Genomic DNA, 18483 nt, shown 5'->3' with positions numbered 1-18483 from the left:
TATATAATGAAGGCAAAGGATGGTTGAACTGGATATGAAACATGCTATGCTTAACTGAGACACGGACCTCTCTCTCCAGATTGCTTTCGAACTCTTCAAGAAAGTGAGTCATTGCGGGGTCGCCTTCAAAGTCATTGAAGTGATTGTTCACCCACAGCAAGACTACCCGTGTAACCTGGGGATGTAAAGAAGAAAGTTCATTTTCACTCACGGTAATAAAAAAAATCAAATAAAGTGGGTGAGCATGGGCTTGGATTGAACGTTAGCTAGTTCGATGCATTTCCTCACACTTAGGTCTGTGTGTGGGTGCATGTAAGGATGTATTCATCTCTGTAATTTAATCTGCGTGTATGTAAGCATATGTGACTTGTTTCAGGAAACTAGGCGTATGTCGCACATCACTACTTCACAGGAGCAATATTTGAAAAAAAAAAAAAGTGTTGCCTTAATAACAAACTTGTATTCCACCTATAAATACAAATGAAATTGTTAAAATACAAGCCTGGTTGGTTTAGCGATGGAAAAAGTCAGGAACCTTCCCACTGGTCATGATTGGCTGAGATAATGAATGGGCTAGACAAGCCGGGAGATGAGTTTGGATTGCTCTGCCATGTAGCACGCTTCTGTCTATAACGTGAGCACTTCAGTATGTGTTGACAGTACTTTCTACCTTGCCGTTTTTTAAAGATATAAAGTTAGCCATCAAGAACTACAAAAGTTGTGCTACTTTTTGCAACAAGATTGATGCCCTGAATTTAGCAGGCGCTATCGACCGATCATGAGGAATAAGGGATGGGCTACTTTCTTCACACGCCACAGTCACTGAGAACCGGAGTGAATTGACACAACGCTGGCCAAACAAGATGTAGAGTTAAATGGTTCCAGTCCACCGTGAAGCATTCATCCATGTATACGGGTAAGAGTCTAGCTACATTTTACAGATCTAAGCTTCTAATTTAGTCAGAAAGTCATGTTTATTGCAAGTTAAAGCATACTGTTAGTTAGCTAGCAAACGTTAGCTTGCTGGCTCGCTAGCTAAAGTTACGTGTATGATCCGTGTAGTAATATTATTCAAATCAGAAATCCATTTGAATGGCTAGTCATAGCCTAATGTTAGCTAGTCAACATTGAACCTAGTTTGTTAGCCTTAGCTACCTGCAGATTCACACTACAGCTATGACAATGTTTGTATTGGTAGTAGTAGGAGTTGGGGTTATGCCGGTTCATTGTTTAGCTAGCTTGCTACCTAGCTAGCTACATGTCTAAACAAATGACTCCACTTCGGCCGGGTTATTACATGACCCATCAAATTAGCAGGTGTGATTACAGTCATCGATTGCATTTCATGAACATGTGTACATGTCTAGACAACAGTGACCCATCCACTTAGCTAGGTGTGGCGGGGGGGGGTTATATCATTTTGGATCTGGTAAGCGTCATCTAATAACGATAGAATATTTCTAAAATAATTTTTATCTGGACACTTTCTGTTATTGATATTGCAAGTATGCAAGTACTATCACTGTAGCGTTTATACCTTCTGTATTCTGTGCATGTGACAAATAAACTTGTGTTTACCACATGGCCTCATGTGAATCCTTAAAGAGATGGGTGGGACTAAGGCTTAAGAGGGTGTGAACGATACTGAATGGGTGTAAACAAAGAAGAGCTCTCCGGTAGGTGTACAAAAACATTCAAGGACCAATTTCTCAAAAGTGGGCTTCAAGTTAATCAACTTTCAAAGCAGAATTACTTTACCATTGTTCCTCAACTGCAGTACATTAAGTACCATTTTCTAGCTCCGAGTCTCTACTTTTATTAATTGTAAAAAATAAAAAAACAGGTGGTGAAAAACAAGTAAGAATGTTGCATGCTAATCTATGTGGTATTAACTATGCGTTAGCTATTACGGATGTTAAGTACTGTCAGGCTTCCATTGCAATGCAATGACGGAAATACTTTACTGAAATGGATAGTAAAGCCTTTGTACTGGAAGCTGACCTTGTCCCTGAGGCTTGGGTCATGGAACCACTCGAGGAGCTTCTTGCCCACGACCATGGGGCTGGAGAGGAAGGTTCTGTAGGTCAGCAGGAAGTCCTCGATGTAAGTGGGGTCCACCACCGAGTGCTCCTCTACCAAGTGCATGGTCAGACGCTCCGTCGTACCCTAAGGGAGAAGGTGTACGAGGAGAAGCGTATTCACGTTTGTTTTGAGTCTCAAGGACCATGTCACTGTGAAGACAGCAAAGGCAACTTTCCACATTTATGTGGACAATACTTTTTTCTTCTACTGTTCTATCCCATTCACAACGATAATAGAGAACAGATCAGAATCCTTCCGGTAACACTGAAAGTTGGATACATAGCATTTAGGACACCCAATATGAACGCGTCACAGGACCTTTTACGAGGCTTTGTTCAAGAATGAAGGACCCCACCTTGATGACGATGTGTCCCTTCCTGGTGCCGGTGCGGTCCAGCTCGCGGTGCTCCTTGACCATGACGATCTCGCCCTCCTCCTCCACCTTCTGCATGTTCTTCTCCACCTGGTTGAGGATGCAGCAGTAGTCCTGCTGCGCTATGCACACAAACTGGAGCAGAGAGAGAGAGAGAGAGAGAGAGGGTAGTAGTTAGCTTGGGGACACAATCCTTTTTAGACCAGCATGGCTGAGATCCAATCTATTTTATGATACCATTGACATAAATACAAAATCTCTTGGTAAATTAACCCCAGTGTATTCATTTTGAATTATTGGCAAACGGTTACAATTATAACTAGATACTTAATTCAAGCAAGTAAATAAGTAAATAATAAACAAGGTAAATGGGTAAATAACAAGGTCCAGTAAAATCACACAGCTCAATATACCAATCGTCCATCATAAGAGCCAGTCAGAGCGCTGGGCCTTTACCTGACAGTCGTCCACCTTGGTCTTCATTACTCCCTTCATGTATTCCTTCTCCATGGTGGGGGAGACCCCAAAGCTGTTCCCCATACACAGGATCTCAGGCCTGCCCTCGGGGTACGTCACCTCCACCGAGCCATTCAGGATCACTGACCACGAGTCCAGCTGGGGGGACCATAAACACAAACCGTTAACGGTCAGAAGTACTCCGTGATCATTCAGTGGATATCAATGGGTTTAATATCAGGCTAGGATCAATGTTGAAGGAAATGATCACCACAACGATCCTTGAAACACATTGTTTAATCACAATTAGCGATTAGTTAGCAGGTTAGCCATGTCTGATTGAGGAGTGGACCAATGTATCACGCTAAATTGAACAAAAATGATGAGCATCACATTCTTTGACAGGTAGATATCTTTAATGATTGGTCACAAATGTTTCAATAGTATAAAAAACAGCCCAGTTTTAACGCCACAATAACTGGAAGCTTACCCTTTTATTACGATAGTAAAAGATGTACAATTTTATAGCAAGAGATCAATTTCTCACTCAATTTCTTCCCTAGCGCATCATCAACAATATATATAAATCCGACACTGCACTAAGGCAGTATTGTGGACATATTGCTAACACACATCAGCTCAATGGGATGTTATTTTACATTGACTGGACTAACATTGAAGTGAACTGCCCTTAAGGGTAATGGCTTTTCACTATTGTTTGGATGCAAAACCAGACCAAAATGGTTTCATTCAAGAGAAAGTAGATAAGTGATCTCTCTTCTGGTCCCCTTAGGCAATCTTATGATCCCAAGATGCTTGGAGATGGCAGTCATTCATGTTCAATAGGGGGAAAAAACCATCAGAAACCTTCATTGGTAATGGCAAGGGCAAAGTGCATGCGCAGGCCATAGACGTGCAAACCCAGACACATTCAAGGCACACACAATACAGACATAAGAGAGTCACTTAGGACACACATCCCCCTCCACACACACACACCTCTTCCCCGTCATTGAGGACGATGGTGCCGGCCCGCTCGACCACGGCAAAGACCATGACGGCACACAGCTCCCTCCTCACCGACATGGTCATGTTGGCAAACGCTGGCAGCTGATGCATGAACTCCAGTAATTGCTCTGTGGAAAGGTTGGAGGGGGGGGGGGGGGTTAGGAAGGTATTGACACACACACAGACAGAGAGAGAGACAGATACAGAGAGAGAGAGAGAGAGAGCGAGAGCATAGGAGGACTTGGCAGTGCTTCACTCTTCCTTCACCTTCTCTGTGGCTTTGGACAAAAAAAAAGGGCACAGCTAGCGTGAGAGAAAGTTAATTAAATTCAACCCCACAATAGTGATGAGTACCCAACAGCGGGAGGATTATCTTAAGTACACTAAGGCAAACTATCAATTTCATTTTAACCGAGAATTCTTTTTAAAACAACTGCGCGACCTTCTGCGCGTAAACATTTTGTGATCATTGTGAGATAGATACATAGGTTGATAGTCAGCCAGTTCCAAAACAAAATTCTCTTCCACAGTTTGTCAACCTTCATTCACATATGGGGCTTTCAGCTCAGCTGTATAGGTCCTTGCCTATCCTGTTTCCTGGGCCATGCAATTTTTGGGGGGCTCCTTGAAATAGCTTGCTGTGGGGTTTTTTTGGGGGGGGGGGATTTTGGACCAGCAAAGTGACTCCATCCCCTTCCAAGGCACCTAAAGCAAGTCTGGGGTGCGGGGCTGACCTGTGTGGTTGGCATGGCAAACAGTGCCATGTGGGAAGCCTGCGGAAGCACTGAAACTTTAATGTGCCGGGAGAGGAGAGGCGAGGATGTACGGCGTTGACCTAAAAAAGCCTGCCGGCACAGAGAGCGGGGAGGGGCGGCGGGGAGGGGGATTTTCTCTTTTTGCATCCACTATATCATCCACACACCACATCGAAGTTTCAAATGGGAGTAAATGTGAACTAGACTCTTTTTTTTGGATCGCTATCATTGTATTGCTGCTAACAGGCCTATGATATCACAGGCTGTTGTGTGGCACAGACAGAATATCACTCTGGGCTAAAATAAATTCACCTAATGAAAGCAGTAGAGCACGAAGGCCTAGAGTCGGGCACATCATTAACAGTAGCTAGCTAATACAGACGGGCGGGGGTTGAGATACACTAAGGGCGTGGCACTGGGAGAAGGGAGGGGGGGTAGGCTGTGGATTGTTTATTTAAAAATTGCAAATGCTTGATTAAACTCTGATGAGCCTACAATGGGAACTCGGGGTATGATTTCCCCTTTGTGAACAAAGCCAACGCTAATTGGTTCCCATTGCTTTTCCAAATGTGTTGCCAAAAAAATTAGCGAGCACTTACAAGATGTTTTAGCAGTAGTACTGTAATCAAACAATGGAATAAGCATATTAACAGTTATTTCTAGATTTAGCGTGAGGGTTCAATCATAGTGCGGAATAGTCGTAGGGTTCCCCTTTCTGTTCCAACATGATCAATTAAAACCAAGAGGAGCCAAACTGAGGCAAGAAGCAACATAGCAAAGCAGGGAAGGGAGAGGGAGGCACTCTGCCTAGTGACTACTTAATAGTAGGGAAACACTGGCACGCTACCAGGTAAATAGATTTTGGCTCCCAGAATGTTGTGAGAAAGTTCCTTTACAGACAATTAAAAGGGGGGGGGGCCTTGAGGGAATGTTAGAGGACAATTCTGTGTGCTCACACGGACTGACCTATGTCGTCATCGGTGCGGTCCATGGGGTCCTTCTCGAGGCAGTCCCGCACGACGTCGCGGCTCATGAGGGGGTCCGACGCTCGCTCCATGTCCTCCTCGTCGTCGTCCTCCTCTGAGTCGACGGCGGTCTCGGGCAGGCCGCTGAGGTCCATGTCGCCCGGCTCGTTCTCCGTGGCCTGGGGGTCAAAGGAACGACAATGACGCAACAGTTGTCTCCGTCTTAACACCAACCATCAAGCTTAACCAGTGAGTTTTAGTAACATGAGTGGAGGAAAAGGGTCACTGGTCTGTGCTAAGCATTTGTCTGCTCCATCCCATCTACTCCATGTAGTAACAGCTGCAAACTGGTGGGCGGAGATTATCGGATGGCAAATATAAAAATCTGGGTTTTGATGCAATAACTTCACATAACGGCGGGCAATTATTTATTTTTTATAAAAAGTATGCTTATAAGCAGAACCTGCATCAACCCAACGCATCAAAAGCGACAACCATGTCAGTGGTAACACAGTACAACCAAGAAAAGACACCACCAATCGTATTTTCAACATCTAGCCCGTTCAGTAAGAGGTGCGTGTGAGAGACACTGCATCATCAAACACCCCCCCCACTATGCATAAAACACCCAGCTAATTATCTCACAACTCTTTCTCTCACTCTCCCACTCCAGCTTGCACTTACAGCCTGACAACCTCTTTGAAAGAGTGAGATAAAATATGGAGGAAAGAGAGGAAAAACTAACGAGAGGGAGCGAAAGTGATGCAATTGACAATATCACAGAGATATTAATAGAAATTGTGGCGCTGCGCATCAATCAAGGCTTCTCACACACTATAAATACCGCTGAGAGGCCGTATTGCGTGTTTTGCGCTCTCAACACGAGCCCCGCCTAGAGAACGAAAACCACGCTTGAAACACAGGGAGATGAAAACTGAAAACAATCCTGGCCCAGATGTGTCGAGTGCGAACCAACTCCTCTTACCTGAATGCGGTCCCTAAACTCCTGCCTTTTTCAAAGCGAGAGCTAGAAACAACGTCGCCTTCGTAAATTGCCTGCAGGAGCCTAGTCCGAGACGCATCTTTACCGCCCGGGCTGTCAGTTGTGTTTACATTGTTCCGAAATTGAAAGAGTCCCCGTCTTTCACAGAACGTAGCCCAGAATGTCATTCCTCCTTAACCACCATGTGCAAACGTCTCATTAATGATTCAGGGTGCAATCTGTGTAGCCACTCGGGCGTCATGAGGTCAGCCATGTGGGCGGGGCAGGGGCCTGATGGGGCGAGAGAGTAAAGGGGGTGTGGTTCTTCCCTTGGGGAAAGGGTTGGTAGAGTGTGGATTTGTGGAAGGAGTGAAATCTGAAGATCGAGGTACGTCGGTTTTCCACGCGACAGGGAATAACCGAGGTGCTGAGATGGAGATTCCTAGACATTTGTTTTGAAGTCATCTGGAAATCTCGGCAGCAGTGAAAGCAGAAAACAGCTATCCGTCTTCACCTTGATGTGAAAGTCAATGTCTATGGATGCTGAAACCCGGTAGAAAACAGCTACATTCCACAGTAATAAAACATTGTTGGCATGCTCCAAACCTCAGAAGGACACTGTCCTAAAATAGCAGAGATATGAGTCACTGGACATCTTCATTGACCCCATTACTTGTCTACAGTAAGATCTAGGCTAGTCCTCACACAGTAGCTTTCATTGATTAAATATTGTTGTATGTCAATTCAATATTAGCCACCCACCTCGGTTTATGAATCAGGCTTATGACAGACTAAATGCTCATGAGTTGTGTGCTGATCATAATTGAGAAGTGTGTTCGTGAGGGAGATTGCGACACCTTCGGATCTGATTCGCACAACATTTCCAATGAGCTACACAATGTTCGCAACCCACTGGGAACCCTGAACCGTTAAAAACCAAATCAAAAACGTCAAATGTGACCTCGAAATACAGAGAAACTCTGAACCCCTCTGTGTGTGAGTGTGTGCACATGTACATGCATGCGTGTGTATGTGATGTATGATCCATAAATGTGTGGTGAGCGAAAAAAAGAAAGGGGGGTGGGGGGGGGGGGGTAGTTAATATTTCAACAGGGCTATTCTTGGATCAATGCTTTCAAGTGTCCTTCTGAAGAACCAATTTCATGATTTATTCAGACACAAAACAGTTGGCCATGTTTGCAAGGCAGTGACAGAGGATGCAGCTCTATTCTTCTCTCTGGGAGAAAGACGATGGCGCACTCCAGCGGACACGGCTCGTGGATGAGAAGAACGGGCAGCATCGCCAAAAAAACTTCACTCTAGTAGACATCTGTCAAGAATACTCAGAAATCTGAACAGTTGTCTTATTGTAGACATAAAGTCTTACTAAACAGACAATATTGTCCTTTGACCATGTAAAATACCGGACTTGGTCTCATCACTATTAAGGAGATTGAAGCAACAAACAGTCACAGGTCTGCAGCTGCGGAAACAAATCTAATTGGAGTCCCGTGATGTCGTTATACACTGACTAAATGTTCCTGTGTCTTTACCCTGGATCTACCCTCCTTCACTCTATCCTCCAGCCCTGATGTGGACAGCCATCAACCCAAAACACATGCTTGTCCAGGGAGGAACTACCATCATGTCATCCATCTTCTCTACGCGTTGAAGACGGTAAATCTAACCTCCTCAGACGAAGTGATAGGTGGGTCGGGGTCATCTCCATTCGTGAGAGAGCAGGGCGGAGTAGAAATGGGGAGGGACAGAGAGAGAAATAGAGGGATGAGAAGCTATGGACAGATAGGTCATTAATGAGAGAGGCGGACTGGCGAAGGAAAGGTGTTATGGAGGGAAAGAGGAAAGGGAGCGGACAGTAGACAACGGGGCTTTCATGGAGACGCTACAGCAGACCTGTTAATGAGGACCGAGCAGATGGCCCTAAGACTGGATGAGGGCCTGGGCACAACCGGCCCCCGAACGCTCCACACGCACGCACACACTTGCAGTATGTACTGTACACAGATCGTGCACTTGCACACACAGAAATGGCAACAGACTGACACAGACTAATACACACCCGCACAGTGCACTCACATAGATACACACACACACACACACACACACAGCAGATGACGACGTAGGGAGCCAATGGGGTGCCTGTGTGTGGTAAGAGGATTAGGTGCGATTGGCTTTGGGGGCCCGACTACAGTCACGAGATGGTGGAGTGGGAGGGGCCTGTTCTGTTCTATGGGCGTTTAGATGGTGTTGGGGGGACGTTGTTGGGAGGTTATGGGGACATTTGAGGGAGGCCTGCTTGGTTGGTTGCTACTTCCAGAGTGGGGGGGTTTGGAAGGGGGACTGCTCTATTGACATTTAGAGGACGTTGTACAGATGTTGTAAGATTAGGGAGGTAAGGCAATAAATAGGCCATAGTGGCGAAATAATTACAATTTAGCATTAACACTGGAGTGATAGATGTGTAGATGATGATGTGCAAGTAGAGATACTGGGGTGCAAAGGAGCAAAAATAAATAACAATATTTACAGGTGGGCTGTGTACAGATGGGCTGTGTACAGATGGGCTGTGTACAGATGGGCTGTGTACAGATGGGCTGTGTACAGGTGGGCTGTGTACAGGTGGGCTGTGTACAGATGGGCTGTGTACAGATGGGCTGTGTACAGGTGCAGTAATCGGTAAGCTGCTCTGAAAGCTAATTCTGAAAGTTAGTGAGTGAGATAAGTCTCCAGCTTCAGTAATTTTAAATTTGTTCCAGTCATAGGCAGCAGAGAACTGGAAGGAAAGGCAGCCAAAGTAGGAGTTGGCTTTGGAGATGACCAGTGAAATATACCTGCTGGAGAGTGTGCTACGGGTGGGTGTTGCTATGGTGACCAGTGAGCAGAGATAAGGTGGGGCTTTACCTAGCAAAGAGTTATAGACGACCTGGAGCCAGTGGGTTTGGCGACGAATATTAAGCGAGGGCCAGCCAACGAGAGCATAAAGGTCGCAGTGGTGGGTAGTATATGGGGCCTTGGTGACAAAACGGATGGCACTGTGATAGACTACATCCAATTTGCTGAGTAGAGTGTCGGAGGCTATTTTGTAAATTACATCACCGAAGTCGAGGATCGATAGGATAGTCAGTTATATGAGGGTATGTTTAGCAGCATGAGTGAAGGAGGCTTTGTTGCGAAATAGGAAGCCGATTCTAGATTTAATTTTGGATTGGAGATGCTTAATGTGAGTCTGGAAGGAGAGTTTACAGTCTAACCAGACACCTAGGTATTTGTAGTTGTCCACATATTCTAAGACAGAACCGTAGTGATGAGTAGTGATGCTAGTCGGGCGGGCGGGTGCGGGTGCGGGCAGCGATCGGTGGAAGAGCATGCATTTAGTTTTACTTGTATTTAAGAGCAGCTGGGGGGGGGGGGGGGGGGGACTGTGCTTACCTGGTATATGTCTGACAGGCTGCTGCTTCCAGAGTCGCTGGTGATACTACATCCTGAGTGGCTGGAAGAAACGTGGGTCACCTGTGGGTGCAGGCCGTCGGCCAGGTGGAGTCGACTGAAGTCCGCGGGGAGCTGCACACACACACCCACACACACAAACAGACGGTCAGTTTCACCAGTCGCAAACCCACTCACACCACCGACGCACGGCTGTCAGGCGTTTAAAAGGCACTTGGCTACATGGTGGGTGCAACACTTATTTAGCCCTTACCAAAACATTGCAATCGAAAAAGTGTACAGTCTGCATTAGAAGTTAGTGCGGCAGGGCACGAGTGGAGTTGGTAGGGGAATGCGTGGGAGCAGAATTCCCAAAGCAAAAATGTAGAAATGATTTGACATGTTGAAATCATTTTTGGAGCCGAATGCCCTTTGAATTGACAGCGAGCGAACGAGTTCCGAGTTCCCAGAGTGATTTTTTTGATTCTCGGTGTAACTGATTAATCTTCTTTAGTTCATGATGTCCCTCTACATTTGTTTAATTTAACCCATCTCCTTCTCCTGTGACTACACAGCAGTCTTAATAGAGCATATTAATATTAATGAAGCCTGTGAGTTAACGCTGAACTTCTTCCAAGTGACTCATAATCAAACGAGCCGCCATTAATAACATTTCCCACTTTCATGGTATCCGTGGGGAACATTTATGGAGTTTAACGTGTATTTATCTAACATAATAGACCATTGATTTTAAAATGCGTCTTGTGATAGTGTAATTTACTCAACACTATTAAGCGCAAGATCTGTTGTCAATTCAATTTGAAAGTGTAGCGTTTGGTATGGGCAAACTTTGCCGTTCGGTTTGGTGTCCATATTTGCTGAGCTCATCTTACGCATATACAGTGCCTTGCGAAAGTATTCGGCCCCCTTGAACTTTGCGACCTTTTGCCACATTTCAGGCTTCAAACATAAAGATATAAAACTGTATTTTTTTGTGAAGAAATCAACAACAAGTGGGACACAATCATGAAGTGGAACGACATTTATTGGATATTTCAAACTTTTTTAACAAATCAAAAACTGAAAAATTGGGCGTGCAAAATTATTCAGCCCCTTTACTTTCAGTGCAGCAAACTCTCTCCAGAAGTTCAGTGAGGATCTCTGAATGATCCAATGTTTACCTAAATGACTAATGATGATAAATACAATCCACCTGTGTGTAATCAAGTCTCCGTATAAATGCACCTGCACTGTGATAGTCTCAGAGGTCCGTTAAAAGCGCAGAGAGCATCATGAAGAACAAGGAACACACCAGGCAGGTCCGAGATACTGTTGTGAAGAAGTTTAAAGCCGGATTTGGATACAAAAAGATTTCCCAAGCTTTAAACATCCCAAGGAGCACTGTGCAAGCGATAAGAGGCCCATGATCACTCTGGATGAACTGCAGAGATCTACAGCTGAGGTGGGAGACTCTGTCCATAGGACAACAATCAGTCGTATATTGCACAAATCTGGCCTTTATGGAAGAGTGGCAAGAAGAAAGCCATTTCTTAAAGATATCCATAAAAAGTGTCGTTTAAAGTTTGCCACAAGCCACCTGGGAGACACACCAAACATGTGGAAGAAGGTGCTCTGGTCAGATGAAACCAAAATTGAACTTTTTGGCAACAATGCAAAACGTTATGTTTGGCGTAAAAGCAACACAGCTGAACACACCATCCCCACTGTCAAACATGGTGGTGGCAGCATCATGGTTTGGGTCTGCTTTTCTTCAGCAGGGACAGGGAAGATGGTTAAAATTGATGGGAAGATGGATGGAGCCAAATACAGGACCATTCTGGAAGAAAACCTGATGGAGTCTGCAAAAGACCTGAGACTGGGACGGAGATTTGTCTTCCAACAAGACAATGATCCAAAACATAAAGCAAAATCTACAATGGAATGGTTCAAAAATAAACATATCCAGGTGTTAGAATGGCCAAGTCAAAGTCCAGACCTGAATCCAATCGAGAATCTGTGGAAAGAACTGAAAACTGCTGTTCACAAATGCTCTCCATCCAACCTCACTGAGCTCGAGCTGTTTTGCAAGGAGGAATGGGAAAAGATTTCAGTCTCTCGATGTGCAAAACTGATAGAGACATACCCCAAGCGACTTACAGCTGTAATCGTAGCAAAAGGTGGCGCTACAAAGTATTAACTTAAGGGGGCTGAATAATTTTGCACGCCCAATTTTTCAGTTTTTGATTTGTTAAAAAAGTTTGAAATATCCAATAAATGTCGTTCCACTTCATGATTGTGTCCCACTTGTTGTTGATTCTTCACAAAAAAATACAGTTTTATATCTTTATGTTTGAAGCCTGAAATGTGGCAAAAGGTCGCAAAGTTCAAGGGGGCCGAATACTTTCGCAAGGCACTGTACAAAGTAGCCATAGGCCAAGCAGCGAGGGTAGTTGGGTACTGCGTCTTGCTTGCTGGTGTGACCGACTGGGATTCAAACCTGGTTCTCCAACACGTCACAAGATTGTGCTAGCCCGTTGAGCTGAAGCCTTGACAAGACTTCTGTACCAATGGCAACAAGCATGTACAATATAACTAACTACCTGGCTCCCAGAAACATTTTGTGGTGTTAGTTACACACAGACTCACGATGAGGCAGTGAATTTAACATTGAGGCTTCAAGTAGCCCATCATTCTGTGTTTAATATCGAAGAGTGCCTACTAGATCCAGTTAAAATGAATATGACCCAATTTCCAAAGCTATATGGAGATGGTAGAGACGCACCACCACCAGAATTCCCAGGGCAGAATTAGCATTCAAGCTAATGGAAGAAAATGGTGCGAAATCTCAAAAGGGCTAGATAGAATAACAACAACAACAACAACAACTGCTATTAGTATTCTGGAGCATGAATCCACACAAATATCTATCCGGACGGAACCAAGTCTATGTTAGGAGTAGAAAAATCATTAAACGTTTCAAAAGGAGATATGGGCTACAGAATTCCAAGAGATATAGTTAAATATGAATATTTGAGAGAGTTTTAATGTTTTATTTTATCTATTTATTACCCTTCTCAAAGCTTTAAGGAAGGCACTTGGCTCCTTAAATCCAACCCCTGGCAGCGACAGGGCATGAATATTTAAATCTTCACACCTAAAAGCACAGCGCATGCGATTAAAATGCTTCAAAATCAGGGCGTCACTGCCGGAAAGAAAATGTGAAAAGCAGAACATTGGCAGCGCTTCAGCTAAGAAATTTGAATACAAACTAGAACAGGAAAATAGTACTGATCCAGATATTAGACCTATACACCTAACCATGCTATTCAGCACCACCAAATACACGCGCACAGGTACAAATCTGTGTCGGGATAGAGTGTGAGGCTGACGAGGAGCGTTATTAACATTGGTTTGAATGACTTAATCAACAGCTTTTAAAAAGGGTGGGAACAGTGATGACTGTTCTGCTCCTGGAATTAACACTTCCAAAATCTCCATATTCTATGGTGAATGTCTTTGGTTAAGAAGTCACTCCTCAATATTCTTCACTTCCATTAGGCTATATAAAATTTTTTTGGAGAGGATCCACCACAGAACTGTAGTAGATACTAAACCATGTCACGGAATTGAAAAAGAGTTGGTGAAGAACAGCAATGACTTGTAAAGTCACACTTTGAAACATTAATTAACTTGGGGCAACTAATCATGCTGTGAAGTGTGTGTGTGTGTACCACAGAGCAAAAAAGCTAGCCCACACCCCAATACATTCACACCCCAATACAACTGTGAATGTGATGTCATTCCAGCGTATCAAAGACGGCAATCACATTTCATTAACCGGCTCGGTGCACAGAACCAAATGGTTCATCAGGGGGGCTAGAGCCAGGACCAGGCCACAAGCCCCCCAGGCTGGTAGAGCCCCTCTCCCCCATCTCCTCATCTGAACCCCCTCCAGCAGAGTGGGCAGAGATTATTAGTGGACCCTGAATTGTGTTACAATTATAAAGATTTTATACATTGGCAGTCTGCATTGAACAAACTGAATGACATTCCTTGGCACTATATATTAAGTGGAAATGTTACCGTCTTATATGACTGGACACCAAATTGTGTTCCAAATGGTACACATTGACTACAATTGCAGACTGTGTTGAAGTCCACATTGAACAGCATTGGCATTCAATGGCACTATATAGAACAAGAGGCAATGTACATTTGTATTTTTGGATTGTATTCTTTCGTTTCAAGAAAACATTGGTCGCAAAAATCAATGCTGCCTATAAGCTAGTCTGAGATGGCCTGCATTTTAAATGTTTGGTGGAGCAGATTGCGGATTCCATCATGACGTAGAAGTGCATGGCATGGTGGACAAGTAGAAAAAAACCCTGAACATGAAGCAATGGGAGGTTTATCAAAAACCAAATGGGTGACCAGAGGTTGGGAGTAGTACACACATGGTCGATATCCACATGTCAATAGCAATATCCAGGCTGTTTCCCCCCCACCATAAAGCAAATGGCTAGACCCCGGCCCTAAAGCAACTGGCAAGACCCCCCCCCCAGTTCACTGGCATGGCCAGTTCTGAGAAAATGGCTGCTAACAACATCAACACGGCTCGCTAAACTATTCTAAATCAGCGCTGCTACTAGGATGTTAATCGCTATACATTTGTGCATGTGTCATTACCGAGACCATTTCTCAAACTCTCTACGAATGTGCGCAAATCATTATGATGCAACATCGAGGTCAAAAACAAATACATCCAAAGCGCACAATTTGCCTAATCCGAGCCGTAGCCACAAATATTGACAAATCAACTGGTCATGATGGGATTAGAACAGTAGCATCCTCTAACGCTCGAGCCCACAACACCACATTCCCAACTGTGCCGTCCATGGTGAGCAGATGTGGCGCTCCTATAATTACACTGTAGACCTAATGACCTAGATTGCCGCACTGGCGGCAGCCCCGTGGATGTGGATGGAAGGGCTGGCCAGGGCTCAACCTCCTTTATGGGGATTCGGTATACAGTGAAGGGTGAAACTAGGTCTGTGACTGACTTAGATGACCTAGATTGGAGGCGATTCCTTCTACCTGGATAATTAATAGAGATACTTAACTAAGGTAGATGGGGGAAAATTGAGGTTTGGAGAGAAGGTGGGGAAAATGCCGATGTTGGCAGACCAGATATGGCAGGCGCTATTCCCAGAGGAGTCCCCCCCCCCCCCCCACGGTGGGGGCTTCTCGTGTTCCTGAGCCGGGTGGATCAAGAGATTAAAGCCGGTTTGGGGCTGGGTGTCCGATTAAACAGGCCTGATATTCGCCCTTCCTATGATACCACTCTACCAAACCCAGCCAGAGCACATACTCACACACACACAACATGGCAGAGATGGGAGAGAGCACATGACAGAAAACACACTTACCAACCAACACATAAGGCATCCATTATAATATAACTTTGCTGCTGACAATCACCTAATACTCATTTTGTAATATAATTATAAAACAAATGGTGCATTGTCCAATGCCTTTAAATGGACAGTAATTATATATCATAAGAAGGGAGCGAAAGAGATACACACAAGGGTCAACAAATAGATGCACTAACTCATAACAGCCATGCTACTATGACAACCACCTACCCTCACTAAATAGGCTTACAATTTCCCCATATTAGTCACAGGCATGATGCCACTACTCCAGAAATATGATACTCTTCTTTGATTGCCGTCTCCCACCCTATTGGCTTATAAATATTTGCATACTTCTGCTTGCTGAGGAGGAAGAGCGAGAGAGAGAGAGAAAGAGAGTAGGCTAAATCTGTGTGCTACATAGACGTACATTTACCCTCCACAATCCGTCTACCGCTGTGATTTACAGCTATAGGCACGAAGCTTCGGAGGGTTGAGCGATGCCAGCGGTCGCTGACAGCCAGTCAATTCATTTACAGCTCATATGCAGACCACTCAGTAGCCTACAAATGTCTGCATGATCGCTGTCTGGCTGTCACTATTAGCACCATGGACAGCAGCCCACACAAGGCTGCCTCCATCAAACCGCACGCCTCAACACAACCCTTGCAAAAAAATATGATCTACGACACCGGTATTGCATTTGCACAAGACGTCGGCTAACCTTTTATTTTATAAGGGCGCGTTGCGCAGAAAGAAGCAATCAAAGTATTGTGCCGTAAGTGTCACATAAAACTTAATGAGGAACCCAGATACTCTCGAGTCATCCGTCATAAACCATTCCAACCGCCTTGCAACCGGAGTGTGACAGCGAGCACATGGCCGTGGTGACTAGCCTACAACACTACGGGCTGACGGATAAATAAGGTTGAGATTCAAGGCGTACGCGCGCTCCTGTGTGGCGCTCGGCTTTAGCCTAGCGGGCTGGGCCCGGCGTATTCATTAATCTAAGCGCGGCTTGAAAGAAACCCGATGACCATCCATTTCTGGCTATAGAATAGCTAATCATATCCAGGCATCGGCTCATAGAGCAAAACATACACGCACACGTCGTCACTTACCGGGTTTTTATCCTGCTGGCACGGGACTCCATGGCTGGTTGCTGCTGCTAATGGTTTCATAATGACACAATATACGCCGGGCTAAAATGTAACATTCTGGGTCTAGCTCTCTCTATGCTACAGCGCGCCTCTTCCCCATCGTCCTCCTCCAATTCCTCCCTCTTTCGGCTATCTCCCGGGGCTGTCTCTCTTTCTCTCTCTGGGAAGTGAGGGGGTGATGCTGAAGGAAGCCGGCGTCGGTTTCAGACGCACCAGCAGCCCCGCATCCGGGTTTAACTCCAGCGAGAGAACAGCCCAGCCTGCAATGCCGAGCGCACGCTACTGTCTTGCAGCGCAGGGATGGAGAAAAAGGCTAGAGGGGAGAGAAAAACAATCGAGCGCCGTGCGTTCTTTCTTTTTACGCTGATGCCAATTAGATAGATTCCTCCTCCAGTGAGCTCCGGTGTGTGGATAATAAAGCAGAAAAATGGGGGGGAGGCTAAAATGGCTGACACCACTTTCACTCACGTTCGCTCCCTCATCCTACCTCTCCCTCCCTGCTCTGCTCTCTTTCGCTGCCGATGGTAGGCTGGCTGTCACAAACACAAGCACGCCTACGCGCACGCAAAGACTCGCTCACTCGGCTTTTACGCGCCATTAGATTAGTAGCCACAGGAGACCTAGGAGCCACAGCCTCCTGGCTTTGTTAACACTACTCTCAGTTCATTTGTGGACCAAAGCAGGGGGACGTGTGTGTGTCAGTGTGTGTATTGGGGAGAGGGGGGGGGGGGCTTGAATAGGGACCGCCCTCACTGATGCTGAGAGTCCAGCCGGTGGTGCCTGCTGTTCTACTCACCCAGTCTACAAGGCTTAAAAAGAGATAGAGGGACAGAGGAGAGAAAATGAGAGGGATGAGGATGAATAGGCTAGCTAGAGACAGATAAACAGATACACAGGGAGATAGAGAAAAAAAGAGCGATAGAGGACGCAAAGGAGAGCAAAAAGCTCAGAGAAATCAAAAGGATACTCGTGAGAGGTGGTGAGCCCAGCGAGAGTAATGCCATTATCACACTCACTTCAGCAGAGGACCGCGGCTGCAGCCAGTTGGCATGGTAACAGAACCAGGAAAGCAATTTCCTGGGCGGTGGAGAGAGAGAGGTGGGGGGGGGGGGAGAGGGGGAGCATCCTCTTCAGTGAGAGAGGAGAAAAGAGGAAAGGTGGGCCTGATAAAGACTTGCTCAAAGGGGTAATAAAATGAAAGAGGACCATGGCTATGGAGATGAACAGAGTTCTCCTTGAATCAGTATGACAATGATGTCACCACTGTCAAACGGCTGGAGTATAGTAACCAAGGCGACTGAGCATGACTCGCCCCCACGGGCCTTTGGTGGTTGCTGTGGCGACAGAAGCATAGAGACACAGAAAGATGGAGGAAGTAGAAAGAGAGAGACAGAGAGAGCGAAGAGAGAGGGGGGCACACATGTGTGTCAGAGGCCATCTCGTCACCGACTCCCCCGTCCTACTCTGGTGAAAAGGCCCCCATCGAGCATGGGCTGTGGTATCACATCATAGACGGGGCTGAAGGCTCTATCAAATCATGACACGCAAGCACACACACACTGTAACCACCCTTCACAACATACCACTAGGTACACACATACATACATATATACACATACATATATATACAAACATATACACACATATATACATACATATATACACACACACACACACACACACACACACACAGGGGATGCCCATTCCCCTAGGGCAGGGGAATCAACAACTCAATCAACAACTAGATTCAGCCGTGGGCCGATTTTTGTCTTGAGTGGATGATCAGGGGGCCAGAACATAATTACAAATAATTTGTAGACTGCAAATAGACTGCAAGAAGC

At 45.4% G+C, this 18483-nt stretch overlaps 1 protein-coding gene across 7 annotated transcripts in view; it reads right to left on the bottom strand.

The window, feature by feature from the left end:
- LOC139390528 (rap guanine nucleotide exchange factor 2-like) overlaps nucleotides 1-18483 on the bottom strand; it is a 134708-nt gene that overhangs the window by 19365 nt on the left and 96860 nt on the right. For 4 of the 7 annotated variants that reach the window (XM_071137695.1, XM_071137696.1, XM_071137698.1 and 1 more), the window contains exons 7-13: nucleotides 10072-10203; nucleotides 5641-5818; nucleotides 3911-4047; nucleotides 2912-3070; nucleotides 2438-2590; nucleotides 2002-2166; nucleotides 56-175 (exon numbers count right to left, since the gene is read on the bottom strand). In XM_071137695.1, the coding sequence (XP_070993796.1) occupies nucleotides 56-175; nucleotides 2002-2166; nucleotides 2438-2590; nucleotides 2912-3070; nucleotides 3911-4047; nucleotides 5641-5818; nucleotides 10072-10203 (1044 nt within the window). Of the gene's footprint in view, nucleotides 1-55; nucleotides 176-2001; nucleotides 2167-2437; nucleotides 2591-2911; nucleotides 3071-3910; nucleotides 4048-5640; nucleotides 5819-10071; nucleotides 10204-16603; nucleotides 17112-18483 lie in introns of those variants that run through there. The other 3 variants (XM_071137697.1, XM_071137700.1, XM_071137701.1) reach the window with 2 other exon arrangements.

This window comes from Oncorhynchus clarkii, chromosome 31, assembly GCF_045791955.1.
Source record: "Oncorhynchus clarkii lewisi isolate Uvic-CL-2024 chromosome 31, UVic_Ocla_1.0, whole genome shotgun sequence".
NCBI classification, from domain to species: Eukaryota; Metazoa; Chordata; class Actinopteri; order Salmoniformes; family Salmonidae; genus Oncorhynchus; species Oncorhynchus clarkii.
This window is presented reverse-complemented; position numbering and strand designations above follow the sequence as displayed.